General features: G+C 35.1%; 1 protein-coding gene across 10 annotated transcripts in view; it reads right to left on the minus strand.

Moving 5' to 3' along the window:
• The window catches only part of LOC145681100 (uncharacterized), a 1,004,875-nt gene that overhangs the window by 12,928 nt on the left and 977,155 nt on the right, over positions 1 to 14,792 (minus strand). For all 10 annotated transcript variants that reach the window (XM_081752504.1, XM_081752499.1, XM_081752503.1 and 7 more), the window contains 4 exons: positions 13,741 to 13,851; positions 6,871 to 6,989; positions 4,564 to 4,681; positions 1,941 to 2,042 (listed from right to left, as the gene is read on the minus strand). In XM_081752504.1, coding sequence (XP_081608630.1) covers positions 1,941 to 2,042; positions 4,564 to 4,681; positions 6,871 to 6,989; positions 13,741 to 13,851 — 450 coding nt within the window. The remainder of the gene's footprint in view (positions 1 to 1,940; positions 2,043 to 4,563; positions 4,682 to 6,870; positions 6,990 to 13,740; positions 13,852 to 14,792) is intronic.

Here is a 14,792-nt window from a genome sequence, read left to right on the forward strand (position 1 = left end):
AGGCATACTTGTATTGTAACTTCCCTTTTGGTTCTCGATGATGGTTGGTCGATTTGAGTTTAACGCTCCTTTTCAGCTTAGAGGCTACGTGAAACGGAATATACAGCTTAAAGTGGGACCCTAACCAGGTTTGTATCCGAGGCAAGTGCTCTCACCGGGAATCGAATCTGGGAGCACGTGCCCAAATAGCAGTTAGCCAAGATATATACATAGAATACGAATACTTATTCAATTCCGTGAATTCTGAAAATATCTTTACCATTGTTTTGTCGAAAGATGGTGTCTTCAAATTGAGAAATATTATCTTTTTATTATAATTTATTGAATATGGGTAATACTCTTTCTCCAATAACTTCTAATTTGGTACTAACATGTATGAAACCAACATTCTACCAAAATTTCCTCGTATCAGGTATTTTCGGTAGCTGATGATACCTTGATTCTGTACAAGGAGTCAGAACTTAAAGAAATTATTGACGAGTTTAATCAGATACACCCTAAAATCAAATTTACGATGGAACTTAAAGAAAATGGAGCTCTTAATTTCCTTGACATTACTATCAAAAGACAAGACAATAAATTTGTTACTTCGGTATATCGCAAAACTTCTGCTGGTACAAACTATATTAATTCTAAATCATAACACTCATGGTTTCAGAAAATGAATGTTTGGAAAAACTTCTTTAGGAGAATTCTTCTACTTTCAGACCTCCCTGGTGATCTCAATCAGGAAATACAATATTTAACAGAAATCGGACAAGAAAATGGTTTTCAAATATTTTCATCACTGAAGTGGCACAAGCAGATACAACAGGAGATCGTCGGCACCCAACATCAACCAATAACAAATACCAAGGCTGACAAATTGATTGGTGTCCCTCTGGTCCCGCATTTTGCGGCAAAAATTAAGAAGATACTCCAAAAAAACACATCATCAAAGTTTCTGAAGTTCTTCTGAATCCATAGAAAAATACATAAATTTTAAAGCATTTTTTACCGATCCTCAACAAAGTAGTGGCGTTTATCAGGTTAAATGTCAGTGAGAAAGTATATATAGGTCAAAGAGGAATATCTGTACCAGAATAGCTGAGCACATTCGTACATCGAAATCTCGTAGCTTTGAACAGTTATCCGGATTGGCAGCATTGCGATTCATATCTAATAGAGAAAGCAAAAGCAGGAACTGACCGAAAAATTAAAGAATCTTATTACATTCAAAAAGAGAAATAAATGTGATTTGGAGCATTCCTTTTACTACTTATTTTCGCTGTCTCGAAGGTAGGGAGAAACAGTGAACAACAGTGAACAATGAAGAGTGAATGACAATTTGCATGTGTTCATTTTTGACAGGAGACTTGTGCTTCACATTTTTAAAACCTTTTAACCATTTTTATGTATCTACATTCCCCTCTATATTTTAGATTCTCTTCGAATTGGATTTAAGCTGAAGATGGAAGAGGGATCTTCTTAGACTTCGAAGAATATTTTGTTTTCTGTGATGAGTACTAGCCATTTGCTTACATTTCTTTCTATGTCCGTAGTGACATATTAGCACATTTGGTAGTATATTCTGCGTATCGTAATTGTGAGTAATGTTTAAGACTTGAAATGTATGTACTTTAATTACAAAGATGAAAATGTTCTGTCTCTATGTATAAATAATCCTTGCTCAATTTTCGTGATCATCAACGGTCAATCACGAAGTACACCGAAGGAAACACGTAAACATGAGAAAAAGGAAAAAATCATATTTGTTAGTCATTGCTACTAGTGTAAGAGATAGTCAATATAGTTATTTATCTATTAAATATTTATTGTTTTACTATGAATGCCACGTGCATATCTGCTAATGCATAACCTCAGAAACATGTTATTTTAATTATTAATGGTTGTTTTGATACTCATAGTTATTAGTTCTATAAATACCGTTATCCTCTTACCACAAATGGCGAAATGAAACTAGCAGATTTATACACATCAGAACCTCCTGGAGATCTAGGAACCACCGCAATACTAGCTCTGCGTTTCGACCCAGCACCAGGCTATCAAATAATATCAATATCGTAAACAAAAGAACAACAAAAATTATATACATAAAAACAATAAACTAAAAAATAAAACTGTATTGTCCCTGATAAGACATTTTTAATACAAATAAGCCAGTTACTACATAATTTTCCTTTCTCAGAGAAATTTTTACGTATTGTTTCAATATCCTTGCAGTTAGAAACTGTAATATTACTAATTGAAAATATATTTAAAAATTAATAGAAAATAAAAAAAACAATAAAAATGTAAATAAATAAAAACAATGATACGTATAACGAAGAGTATCGACATTTCACTGAGCTCTAAAACAAATTTATTACAGAAATATTGAAATATAAGCAAGGACTTATAAGTATGCGTAAAGGTCCTACAACTTATTTATTAGAGGGTTGTGAAATCTAGAATTAAATGTGTAATTTTTTTTCTTAATCTATTTTACCTTAACAACAATTCTTAATTTCGTCAAATGATACTGCTACGATAACATATCAATCATGCAAAGCTTAATTTTCAGCATATTATTATTATTATTATTATTATTATTATTATTATTATTATTATTATTATTATTATTATTATTATTATGCCATTATTGGCAGGTCATTTGCCGAAACTGAAAAGCTTTCATGCTCCATGGTCTCCTGCTAATCTCTTCGTCTTCCTATATGATTTTTCTGTTTTGACACCAACCATCAGTTGTAGTCTCCTTCGTCCTCTCCCTCTTTTCCCTGCCACTATACCCTCTAGTATGTCCCTCATGGTACAGTTTCTTCTTAGCCAATGTTCCAACTAGTTTCTCTTCCTCTTCTTAATAATATCTACAATTGTTATTTTCTCCCTCAACATATCTAACACCCTCTCATTCGTTTTCCGCTCGACCCAGCTAATTCCCTCCATTTTTCTCCACACATACATTTCGCTTTTCATTACTTTTACGCGATGTCCATGTCTGCTACATACAGTACAGTACTCCACACGAAGCATTTTATAAGTCTTTTTCTCAACTCTTTATTCAAGCACCCGCAAAGTATACTTTCTTCCTCTTAGAAGCTTCTTTCGCCATTCACATTCTTGCCCTGATTTCACGTTCGCATTTCATATTACTATTAAATACTACTCAACTATCGAAAACTAATCACCTGTTCTATCCCCCCCCTCTTACCGACTGCTTCGTTCCAATCATTTTGGTATATATAACTTGTGATATTTTTTTATTCCCTAAATCACTGGATACTTTATGCACAATTTGTTTAGATATCGCTTCATAAAATAAACTATTTTCCAGAACGAATTAAACGCTGTTAAAGTTGGTACATTTAATTTCTTGCCTAATAGTATTCGAAAGTTTATGTAACCGTAACTCAGCTAATTAATAGAACTATAAAAGTATGTAAATTATTGACTGATTCAGCAAGGTGAAAAGGTTGGAAGAATTTTAAGAAATGTCTGTGGTGGCTCAGAAAAAGAGCGCTTACTTCTGGCGGGTGGAGTCCTTGGTTCGATTTCAGCTTTGCCAAGTGTGCTTTGTGGTGGATGAACACAGTGTATAAGAGTATTCTCGAGTTCTCTGGTTTCTTCCATCTTTCGTCATTCCACCGTTATCATCCAATCTCGTCATTACCTTCTCCCTTAGCTTTGATGTATAATCGAGGTACCAGGGGCAGCTTTAGAATTTTAATTTTGGGTAGGCCCGCTGCATCACTTATGGATACATATAAACATTTGATTGATTAATGACAGTAGGAAATTACTTTTACAGTAGTGGTTGATGTTAGATAATTACCTACTATTAATATAAATAGTGGGAAATATATTTACTCTTTATTGTATCTTTTAGTGCTTATATACTTTTCAAAATTTTTACCCGCTAAAGCTGCCACTGCGAGGTACGTTAAAATAAGAGAGAAAAACTATCGATCTAGATACAAAAGTAACTACAAACTTGATTTTCCTTGAAATAGGAACGCCTATGTGAAATAATTAAAAATTATCTTGGTGCAAGTAAGAACTATAGGCTATATAGATTTTAATTATAATTAGTGTAATTCAGTATAAAGGATAACAATATATTGATATTGTGAAAGACAAATCAATGTTCCATTCCCATATTTTTATTTTATAAACAGCACTATTAATGCAACTAAGTAAAAGTGATGATGATAATTAATACAGGGTGAAGAATATTTTTAAGTACACTCAACATACTAAAGTAGAGAATAATAATGAATAATCTCCTAAAAGAAAAGCGAAAAGCATTTGAAGAGATTACACGAACTAAATATTTTATATACCACAGGAACAAACGCAACTAAAGTACGAATTTCTTTTTATTATTTATCTGCACCTTCTGTTTCAAAAGCTTATCTTTCCCAGCTTCTTTGCATGAAATTGTTTCAAAGAAATTAAACTAAAAATCGCAATCTTATTTAACACACAAACATCTGGTATTAACCACTTTTTGTGATTAACATTATTAGATCACACAACTCTACAATACACATAATACGTTCTTACCATCTTGGAAGTTCCTACTAATGATTGAAGAGATCGATATCGTGATGTCCTTAATTGTGAATCATCACTATGTTCCACAGGTTCTTCTTGAATGAGGTTATTCTCCATTAAAAATCTCCTTAAAAAAGAAAAATGTAAATAAATGGATATATATGGGTCTATATATTATATTTGATAAAATAAAGTATTACTCTTTGCTATTTGACAACACATGATTCCATTAGCATCAAGAATTATACATAAAACAGATTAAAAATAAAAGATTGTAATACGCAGTAAGGATATAAAAAAATTAGACTTTTCCACGAGGAAAGGGGTTAAATTTCTAAAATACCGAGCGAAGTAGCTCATGTGGTAGAGCGCTGGCTTCGCATTCGGGAGGTCGCGGGTTCCATTCTCGCTGCCGACCATCCTGACTGGGGTTTTTCAGGGTTTTCCTCAGTCTTACCAGTCAAAAGCCGGGATGGCACCTACTAAACAAGCCCTGGCCGATACCTTCCCAAAATCCTTTCCATTGTTATTTTTGTTGTTAGATATCCACTATAAAATGGCTTGAGCTGTATCTGGTGATTGTTAAATAAATAAATGTAGCACAGAATACACTAAATTTCCGAATCTTTATATTTATTATTTAATATTATTATTATTATTATTATTATTATTATTATTATTATTATTATTATTATTATTATTATTATTATTATTATTATATATTATTAGAATGCTATGTTCAAGTTAGGATACTACTATTACTCTAATACATTAGACTACTAGAGAACATATTTTAAATTGGAACCATTAGCGAACAGAAGGGAACTCTGACTACATTTATAGAAAAAATATACATGACAACCGCTGTATTTTAGAATATCGTCGTTGTTACTGTAATATATCGTATGCCAAAAAACAGGGCTACATGCGTAGGACTGAAACGGCATAGTTTCAGTCCTACGAGGTTTCGGTCCTGTGCCGCATTCCCAAAAAACAGTCACGCCAAGTTTTATAAATCATCTTGTAATCAAAATTGCTGCTAGGAGTTTTCAGAATGACGTCGTACCAATTGCAAGAAAGTTATTCCCACTTTGGTAACACAGCCAATGGTACAAGAGCTAATATTTTATTTCAACCTAGTATCAGGAATTATATTTTAACATCTCGACTTTTAAAGAACTACAATAATTGTGTATTTTATAACGAGGCCTTATTTCAGAACTTATAATCTAACTTATTAATAATTTTCTACTTTTGATTTTGACTTCCTCATGTTTTAGAAATTGACGCAGACCATATTGTCAGATCTTACATTATTTATTCATATGTTTTAAAGCTAATCATAATTTTTTCTATATTATCGTTTTATGGTAATAATATTGAATTAGGTGACAAAATGCTGTATTTCTGCTATCAGCTGTTCATTAGTGTTCGAAGTGAAAAAAACTATTTAAATATTGTCTTGATCACTGAAAAACCGGAGACGGTATGTCCTCATTACTGAAAAACCAGAGGCGGTATGGCATACTACCGCATACCGTCTCACTTCGACCACTGATTTAGAGTACTTAAAATGGTAAGCGTACGTGGCAACGTTAGAGGTAGTTGGATTTTGGATTTATTTAAAGTCACCTTGGATTTTGGTGTTGACTCGGCATCGTGAAGTGATTTGGGATTTATTTAAATTCAAAAGTAGCTATCTGATCTAAAGGCAAGAAGTAGCTCCTGTATGCTGATTATATTTCACCCAACTTAAAAAAGTGTGACTGGCTAAAATGCTTCATGGTTTGTAACACCACGAAGTTTTAGTTTCATTTCATCTTCAAATTAAACATTACAGTGTGTGTTCACGCGACAATGGAATTAAAAGTCGCTCAATGCGTAACTGAGCAAAAATAGTTTAGAATTTGTACTCTGAAAATCAGAAACTACTGACGATATATTTTTAACATAGAAGATAGATTTTTACTTTTGAGTGTTGTTTATAGAAGTAACAATTGAATGAGCGCATTTAAATGTCTTTCGATGGGCTTAAAACTTATATAAATAGTCTTACGACGACTGTTACTCTAATATTCAACATTTGAACTCTAATATTCAACATTTGAACTTTAAAATGATAAGTTTGTTGAGTTTTTATTCACTTCGATTAAGTTAATCAGAATTTTAGTAAATGTAAAGATATTCTCATATTGTGGAATCAAAATACCGAGTTGATAGTGTATCATTTTAGACACTGTTCTGCATCCATCACAGAAACTTTTTTGTTATTTTTGAAGTTGATTAGATTAGCTTCATCATAGCCTGTTTACTTACCGTGCATCTTCGAGTTCTCGATGCTCCTTTTCGTACAGTCTCTTCAAGTTTTCAACATGCAAAAGCATTATCTCTATGGCTCTGGAAACTCTGTTCTCTTGCTGAACAGCTCCAAACATCTACGAAGCACAATTTTTAAATTTTAGATTGTTTATAATAAAGTCAAATTTGAAAAATTAGAGTATTTTTAAAGTCTACTAAGAACAATTTTTACTAAATTATGTTAGACAATTAGCAAAACGCATTCCAGGTAAAGACTATCTTACTTTCATGCACATTTCAGGTAGTAAAATTTATCTAGAAAAAGTAGAACCATATCTTTACTATTAAAATTAAGTGAGTTGCGCTTAACATTGTGAAAGTACAGTAAATTTCCCAAGTTTCAATAGACAGACAACGGGTGAGATAGAACGTAAATCATAAGATATTACATAGAGTAATTTCTTGCTATCTCTTAGTTTTTGTTCTAGGGAAATTCAATATTAAAACCGAAAGCAGTAGTTTTAAATGAAAGTATATTTCCTTTCTATCAAACTTCCATTACGCTCCTTTCCCTATGGCTACAGTCACATAGCAAGTATTATCCTCTTCTATTTTATCTTTGGATGAAATTCCCATTATGCTGCTTATGTAGTCGTTTCATGTGTGTCAATTCTGGGTCATTTTCTGAACGTACTGTATTGACATTAAACAATATACAGGGTGTACCAGAAGTAGTGACGTACCTTTTGAGTGATCAGTACATTTTTATTATAAACAAGAATGATATGAAACAAAATTGTAGGTACAGAGGAATGATGTAAAAATCAAGTGCTTTACAGTATGTATTCTCTATTCTCCACTTGGAAGTCCACCTGGTGGCCATTACCATCGTGCATCCGGAGACTCACATTTCTGTACGCATCTCGGCACATCTGAATGGGAATGTTGTTGAACTCCTCGGTGATTTGCGCCATCAATTCTGCAACACTGTTTATGGATCTTGCATTCACATTGTCCTTCAAATGACTCCAAAGAAAAAGATGGAAGGGGGTGAGGTCTGGTGATAATGGCGGCCACTCCATTGTCCCCCACCAACCAATCCATCGCACAGGGAAGGTGGTGTTCAAAAAGTCACAGACAATCCGGGCAAAGTGTGGTGAAGCACCGTCTTGCTGCCACCACAATGTATCAAGCATCCTTCTCCTGCAACAGACTCCTCCAGTAAGTTTAAGTACGTCCTCCAGTCACCGAAACATCACTGCAATAAACGAGTGAATACTTCTGGGACACCTTGTACATATTTCAAATTACATAGTGAGATACTGTATGACCATTATTGGTTTTTGTATTTAAACTATTGGAATCGCAAACTTTTGGCTTGTGCATAAACTCTTCTGTAGTATTTCTTCCGCGCGGGAGAACCGGGTTCAATTCAGGGGCGGATCCAGGACGGACTTCTGGGGGGACGGTGGGTTGTAATACTGTAATTAGAGCTACTTTTAAGAGTTCCAAACTCTGGGATGGGTTTTATTTATATATAAAATAGAGTTTCCTCTTGTGGGGAGGGGGCGATTGCCCCTGGATCCGCCCCTGGTTCGATTCCCTGTAGGAGCTCATGTGGTTTGAACCCCATGTTAATCTGTAGGTCCACGTCTCATATAGTCTCAGTGCTAAAGGGAATCCCACGTTAGCTGTATATCCACGTCTTATGTAGCCTCGGTGATGAACGGGGCGATAAACTCCAAATCAATCAATCTTCTCTAGCACTTGTACATATTTTGCAGACTGGTAGACTTTGTAGTTCGAACTGGTCATCATATTTATTCTGTACATCATTTATCTCAGTTCTACCTTTTTGAAAAGGATTTGACTTATTCAGTCTCAGTTAAATTCTTCGTCTTCCCCTTCAACTTCAGTGCATGATGAATTACTAACAAACGAATTATTATTGTGATTTTGAATCATTGAATGTGGATGTCATTCGTTGTCTTAACGCGAAGGTACTTAGGCTTTAATGTAATTCTTTCTTGGTGTCACAATTATTCTTGATCGAAATAGGTCCTTCAGCTTCCTTGTCATTAACGTTGGAAGCATTTTCGTTGTCTACAACAAATAATAGACAATAAAGTTTCATCATCGCTGCTAGGAAAATGAATGATATTCTCTCATATACAATTTGGCATGAGAGTTCTGGATTCTTGCTTAGTGAATAATGTTACATTAAACAAAATCATATATTCGTTGTTTGTATTTATCACATATTAGGTACCCAAGCATTTATATATTATGCTCATTGTTGTGAATACTCTTTAAAGAATTTAATTAACCAAAAGCCCCTTTATATATTTACTTTGTCCGTATGTCCGTCCGGGAGACAAAAAAATCTCAAGAACTACTTAATGCATCGTCATCAATTTTGGCCAGGATGTAAAGGATCCAAGTTAGAAACCGGATTCTTTGATGGATGTGATCCGTCCATCGGGAGTTGCAGAAATCAATCATTTCCGGTTTATACTTTGATCACTCTAGAGCAGAAACAATAATACGAGACCACTGTAGAGCAGAAACAGTAATACGAGATCACTATAGAGCAGAAACAGTAATACGAGATCACTGTAGAGCAGAAACAGTAATATATAGCGAGAAGCGGTTTTCGGCAATCGATTAAGCGTCCCAAGAATACATTTCTTTTCCACGCTTAACTCTCTAATAAAATTAGAAGTGATAGAAATCTACTACAACTTTCGGTATCAATACTGATCTATATAGTACAAAAACGATGAGAGAGCGAGAAGCATTTGTTTGGAATTGATTTAGCTTATAGGTACAATCTTCTGTCTTAATCTATTGAAACCGAAAGTGGCAGAAAGCAACCACTTTCGGTTTTAGTGTTGATCGCTATAGAGTGAAAGACGATAATGGCAAGAAGCGCCAACTCCATACTAATTTCTCTACTAAAACGGTAGAATCTACAGCCACTTCTTGGTTTCAATAGCTGTTAATTGAGGATAAATCTATATATATTTGGTCTAGGAATTAATTCGTGCGGGTGGACAAGAGATGGCGCAACGAACGGAGCGTCCCACAGTTCCGTGTATCCACACATGTGTTGCAAACCCCTGTCATCGCGTATCGTTCGTAGTATAGGGCAGTGGATTAAAGCGTCAACAACACCAGTTTGTAGTTAAGTGAACATGGCGCAATTTGTGCCTGATAAAGTGTTTTTGCGGGGTATCCTGCTGCATTACTTTAACATTCAGAAAAGTGCGACTGAAAGTCATCGTATTTTGGTGGAAGTGTATGGTGACCATGCTCTAGCTGAGCGAACGTGTCAGAAGTGGTTTGCACGGTTTAGAAGTGGTGATTTCGGCTTGGCAGACCAAGAGCGAGCTGGACAGCCAAAAAAATTTCAAGACGAAGAATTGACAGCATTGCTCGAGCAGGATTCGTGTCAAACGCAGGAACAACTTGCAGCAGCATTAGGCGTTGATCAAACAACAGTCTCCAAACGCTTGAAAGCCATGGGAATGATTCAAAAGATGTCACATTGGGTTCCACATGAATTGAAAGACAGAGACGTTGAAAGACGAAAAACCATTTGCGAATTGCTACTTCAACGACAGAGCAGAAAGGGGTTTCTGCATCGAATTATTACGGGTGATGAGAAGTGGATCCATTACGAGAACCCTAAACGAAAAAAGGCCTGGGTGAAACCAGGTGAACCAGGTCCATCACAACCAAAACGAGATATTCACTGTGCAAAGGTTATGCTGTGCATATGGTGGGATATGAAAGGTGTGGTGTACTATGAGCTGCTGCAACCGGGTGAAACTATGAATGGAGAACGTTATCGACGACAATTAATGCGTTTGAAGCAAGCTCTGGCCAGAACACGACCAGAATGGGAGAACAGACATGATAAACTTATTGTTCAACATGATAACGCTCGCCCACATGTCGCAAAACCGGTCAAAACCTATTTAGAAAATGTCGGATGGGAAGTTTTACCCCACCCGCCGTATTCACCAGACGTTGCTCCTTCGGACTACTACTTGTTCGATTGCATGAACAACGATTTGATTGGACAGCGGTTTACTTCTTCAGAAGATATTGAAACATGGGTCTCTGACTGGATCGCTTCCAAGGATGAGAACTTCTTTCGCCACGGAATCCGTACATTGCCTGACAGATGGGCGAAAGTGGTGGCTAGCGATGGACAATATTTTTCTTAAGGTATTTATGTACTTTGTGTTTGTACTACAGCTTCAATGTGTGCGTACCAACCGCACGAATTAATTCCTAGACCAAATACTATATAAAAATGCACGTGTTTATATTTTTGACTTCATACCTCTTGAACTACCCGACCGACTTCGATCAAATTTTCAACATAGAAGAGGTTCGGGCAGATTTTTGTCATTTCACTTTGATGGTGCAACGTGAGGGAGGGGAGGTGGAGATGTTTAAAAATGATCCCGAAAACGGCCGGTATTAGTGTCGAATCCATAGCTTTCGCTGAGACGAACAGTGACACTTCCGATGCCATTTAAATCCAAATTCAGCTCTTTATGTCCAAAATGAAAAGTATTCTCTCCAAGCGAAGAACGGGTATTCTGCTAATTGAGAATAAAAATCAGTTGTTGTGGTAACACTTAAGTTTTTGAGTGGGGAATAGAAAGTGAGGGGAAATGCATTACCGAGCAGTAAAAAAATCAAAATTCAATTTTGGCGTTGTGTACACTGTGGTAAACCAAACTCTTTTACATGGTGTACTCTGCGACACTGCTACTTTTTGTTGTTAAAGTGAGGAAGAATAAATGTCAACTTCAAAGACTACGTGAACTTTCATTAGTGCAATCAGGTTAGACCGAGGGGTCACACAAACAAAGTCAAAAGCTAAAGGATGGTGTGAGAGGAGTCAAACATCAATTATTAAAGATCAACTTACTGTTTTGTGCCCAGTTATAAAACAAGTGAGCTTCGTTTCACATTGACGAAATTACAGTAGATTTCCGAACTATAGGGCTCCAATACTGAAACCGTAAGTGATACATCTATTATTCCCGGTAACAATAGAGAAATAAGATCAGAGATGGAACTTGTTCCTGACCACTGAATCGATACGGTGAAAATCTCACTACTTATTAATTTTACCATTGTTGGTATAAAAGGATCAAAAGTGAGCCTGAAAATTGCAGCAGATTTTCACAACGTTCGACTTTCTAGACAGATACGGGTCGAGGTAGAACGTATTGTTGAGTCCTGAAGTAATATTAAAAAACAGCATCTAACTTTCTATTACTGAGTCTTCTCTATGGTGACAAGGGCTGAAACGAAAATTGTATATTTTTACCTCTTCCAACTTCAAAAGAACGATAAAAATAAAATTCTATTCTTGGAATGTTAAATTCATGTTAAATAATCGTTCGGAATCATGGCCAATTGGTGCACCATGGCTTGTCCATTTCTCACTATCTCTTCTAATATTTTATTTATGGAGATCGATACTGATACCGGAAATGGTAATAGATTTATATCACTTCCGGTTAGTAGAGAGATAACGGTGGAGATGGAACCTATTATAGGGAGACTGAATATATTCGGAACAGTGCTACTAGCCATCTATTACAGTTTTGTTCTATGGTGATCAACGTTGAAATCGGAAATGGCTCATTTTTATTAGTTCTGGTTTCAACATAGGGTTAAGAAAGGAAATGGAACCTATTATTGAGAAGCTGAATCCATTTCTTGCTATTCTGACCGTCTATGTTCTGATATATGTAAACAGACAGATGGATGGACGTAGGCGTTCTATTAAACAACGGATTAGTCTTACAAACTGACTAAACATTTGACGAAACTTTAACCCGTTTATAATTTGAATTAAAACTTTCAGTTTCGCTCAGAAAGTATATGTTTCTTTTTTTAGTCTGAATTATGAAAGCAAAGCTAATATGAACCAGTTAGTCGTAAGAAAGACTGTGGATGATAATGGTGAAATAAAAAAAATGGGAGAAAACGAGAAAACCCACGCATACAGTGTTCGTACACCACAAAGTCCACTTGGAAGGAGTTAGAATTTAATCAGGGATGGCACACGCCCGAAATGAGCACTTTACCACAGCCCAGTAGCGTAGCCAGGATGTGTGTTTGGGGGGGGGGGGCAAGTGCTGACAAACAAAAAAATATATAAACATAAAAATATATAAAAGATTACAAACATCAAACTACCAAAGTACATTGTCGGACCTCTTTGGGGGGGGGGCCCGGCCCCTCCGGGCCCCCCCTTCCCTACGCCACTGCCACAGCCACTGCGGCCCTAAAAGTCAAATTTAAGCCAAAGCGTGAAAAGAAGTAGACAAACTTGGTTCTTCTCGAACAATTCATTTTTAGACTTACAAAACATGTAATTTAAACTAAAAGGGTACACCCTTGGGCCGTGACTCCTTTTCCAAATTTTGAGGATCCTTCCCAAACGATTAATTTGTAGATTTATGAGGAACCAAAGAAAAATAAATAGTATCATAATTAAGTTGAAGGAACGTAAAAGTGTATTCTATGGCCATAAGTAAAATATATAGTGTGCCATTAGGGCTATCCAAGAGTGTAAAACTGGTCCTTTATTAAATTTCGACATGATAATTACTTGTTCTGGGATAAGGTACACAGTCAGCCCTCTCTGTTCTCAATACAAATTTGAGAGGGATGTGTGATTTGGTCCAGAGCTATGTGGGCCATTCCCAAAATTTTGCTGAAACAGCGAGCTATACAATCTTAATTACTAGACTTACTCAGAATTAAAATACGTGTTCCTATTTTTACTGTCAATAATAATAATAATAAATAATAATAATAATAAAGATAGTAAAATAAAGACTAAAAACTTACTTCCGCTGAACTGGATACTCTTTCTGTCGACTGCTGAAGAACATCAACTTGTCTTTGTATTTTGTTCAGTAATTCACTGGTTTCTACATTTGTACAAAGATGATTTAAGTTCTGAAAAATAAGACAAAAGAATAATAACTAATTAACACAGGAATGTTTAAAGAATAACAATCATGTGATTGAAATAGGAAGTCCAGTACGTTTAATTATGACATTATACTTGTAACGATATGAAACTTATATTTCATTTTGTTTTATTATTATTATTATTTAAAAAATACGCATTAATTATGTACTACTAGTCAAGCTTAGAACTTAGTGACTTTCAATTACGATATTCTTCTTTTTACAAGAAATCACTTCATAGGTGACTAATTTTGCTTTTAATGATCTAGTTCTTATTTAAGGAACTGCAAAGTGGGCTGCAAAGCAGAGCAGTTGTGTAACGTTTGATGATCCATGTTTCTCTAAAATAATTGCGCGATACTGTAGATTAACAAACTTTCCCCAATTTTACGTACTTCCGAATTTCAATATTTTCTGAAAACCCTAAACCACAGCCATGTCTGACTTCATCAGTCACTTAGTTTTACTGATTGGGTTTTTACATTCTCTTATAGAAACAGGGACAGCTCTATAATATAGTCACGAAGTTATGTGCCTTCCCAATTAACACGGAATAATAATAATAAAAACAATGGACATCTACTTCCACATACCAACGTTTTTCAAACATTAGTCCAAAGAAACAGAAAAAAATAAATAAAACTGCACATGTTACACGGTATAATGTTAATGGCTTATGCAAATAATACATTATGCCATTTAATAAGGTAAAGCTTATACACATTTTAATAGCTTCTATATTATTATTTAAAAAATCCTGATAGCCTTCAACTAGAAAAACAAAACTAATATATATTTTCTTCTATTCATACCAATATAAAAAGGAAGGAATTTTTATTTAACCCTACTTTAAAATCAGAATTATATTGTATGATCAAAACATAAGAAAAAATATAAATTTGCTTTCGAGGGAGACAACAATAGAG

This window comes from Thermobia domestica, chromosome 3 (assembly GCF_964235325.1).
Source record: "Thermobia domestica chromosome 3, izTheDome1.hap1.1, whole genome shotgun sequence".
Lineage (NCBI taxonomy): Eukaryota > Metazoa > Arthropoda > Insecta > Zygentoma > Lepismatidae > Thermobia > Thermobia domestica.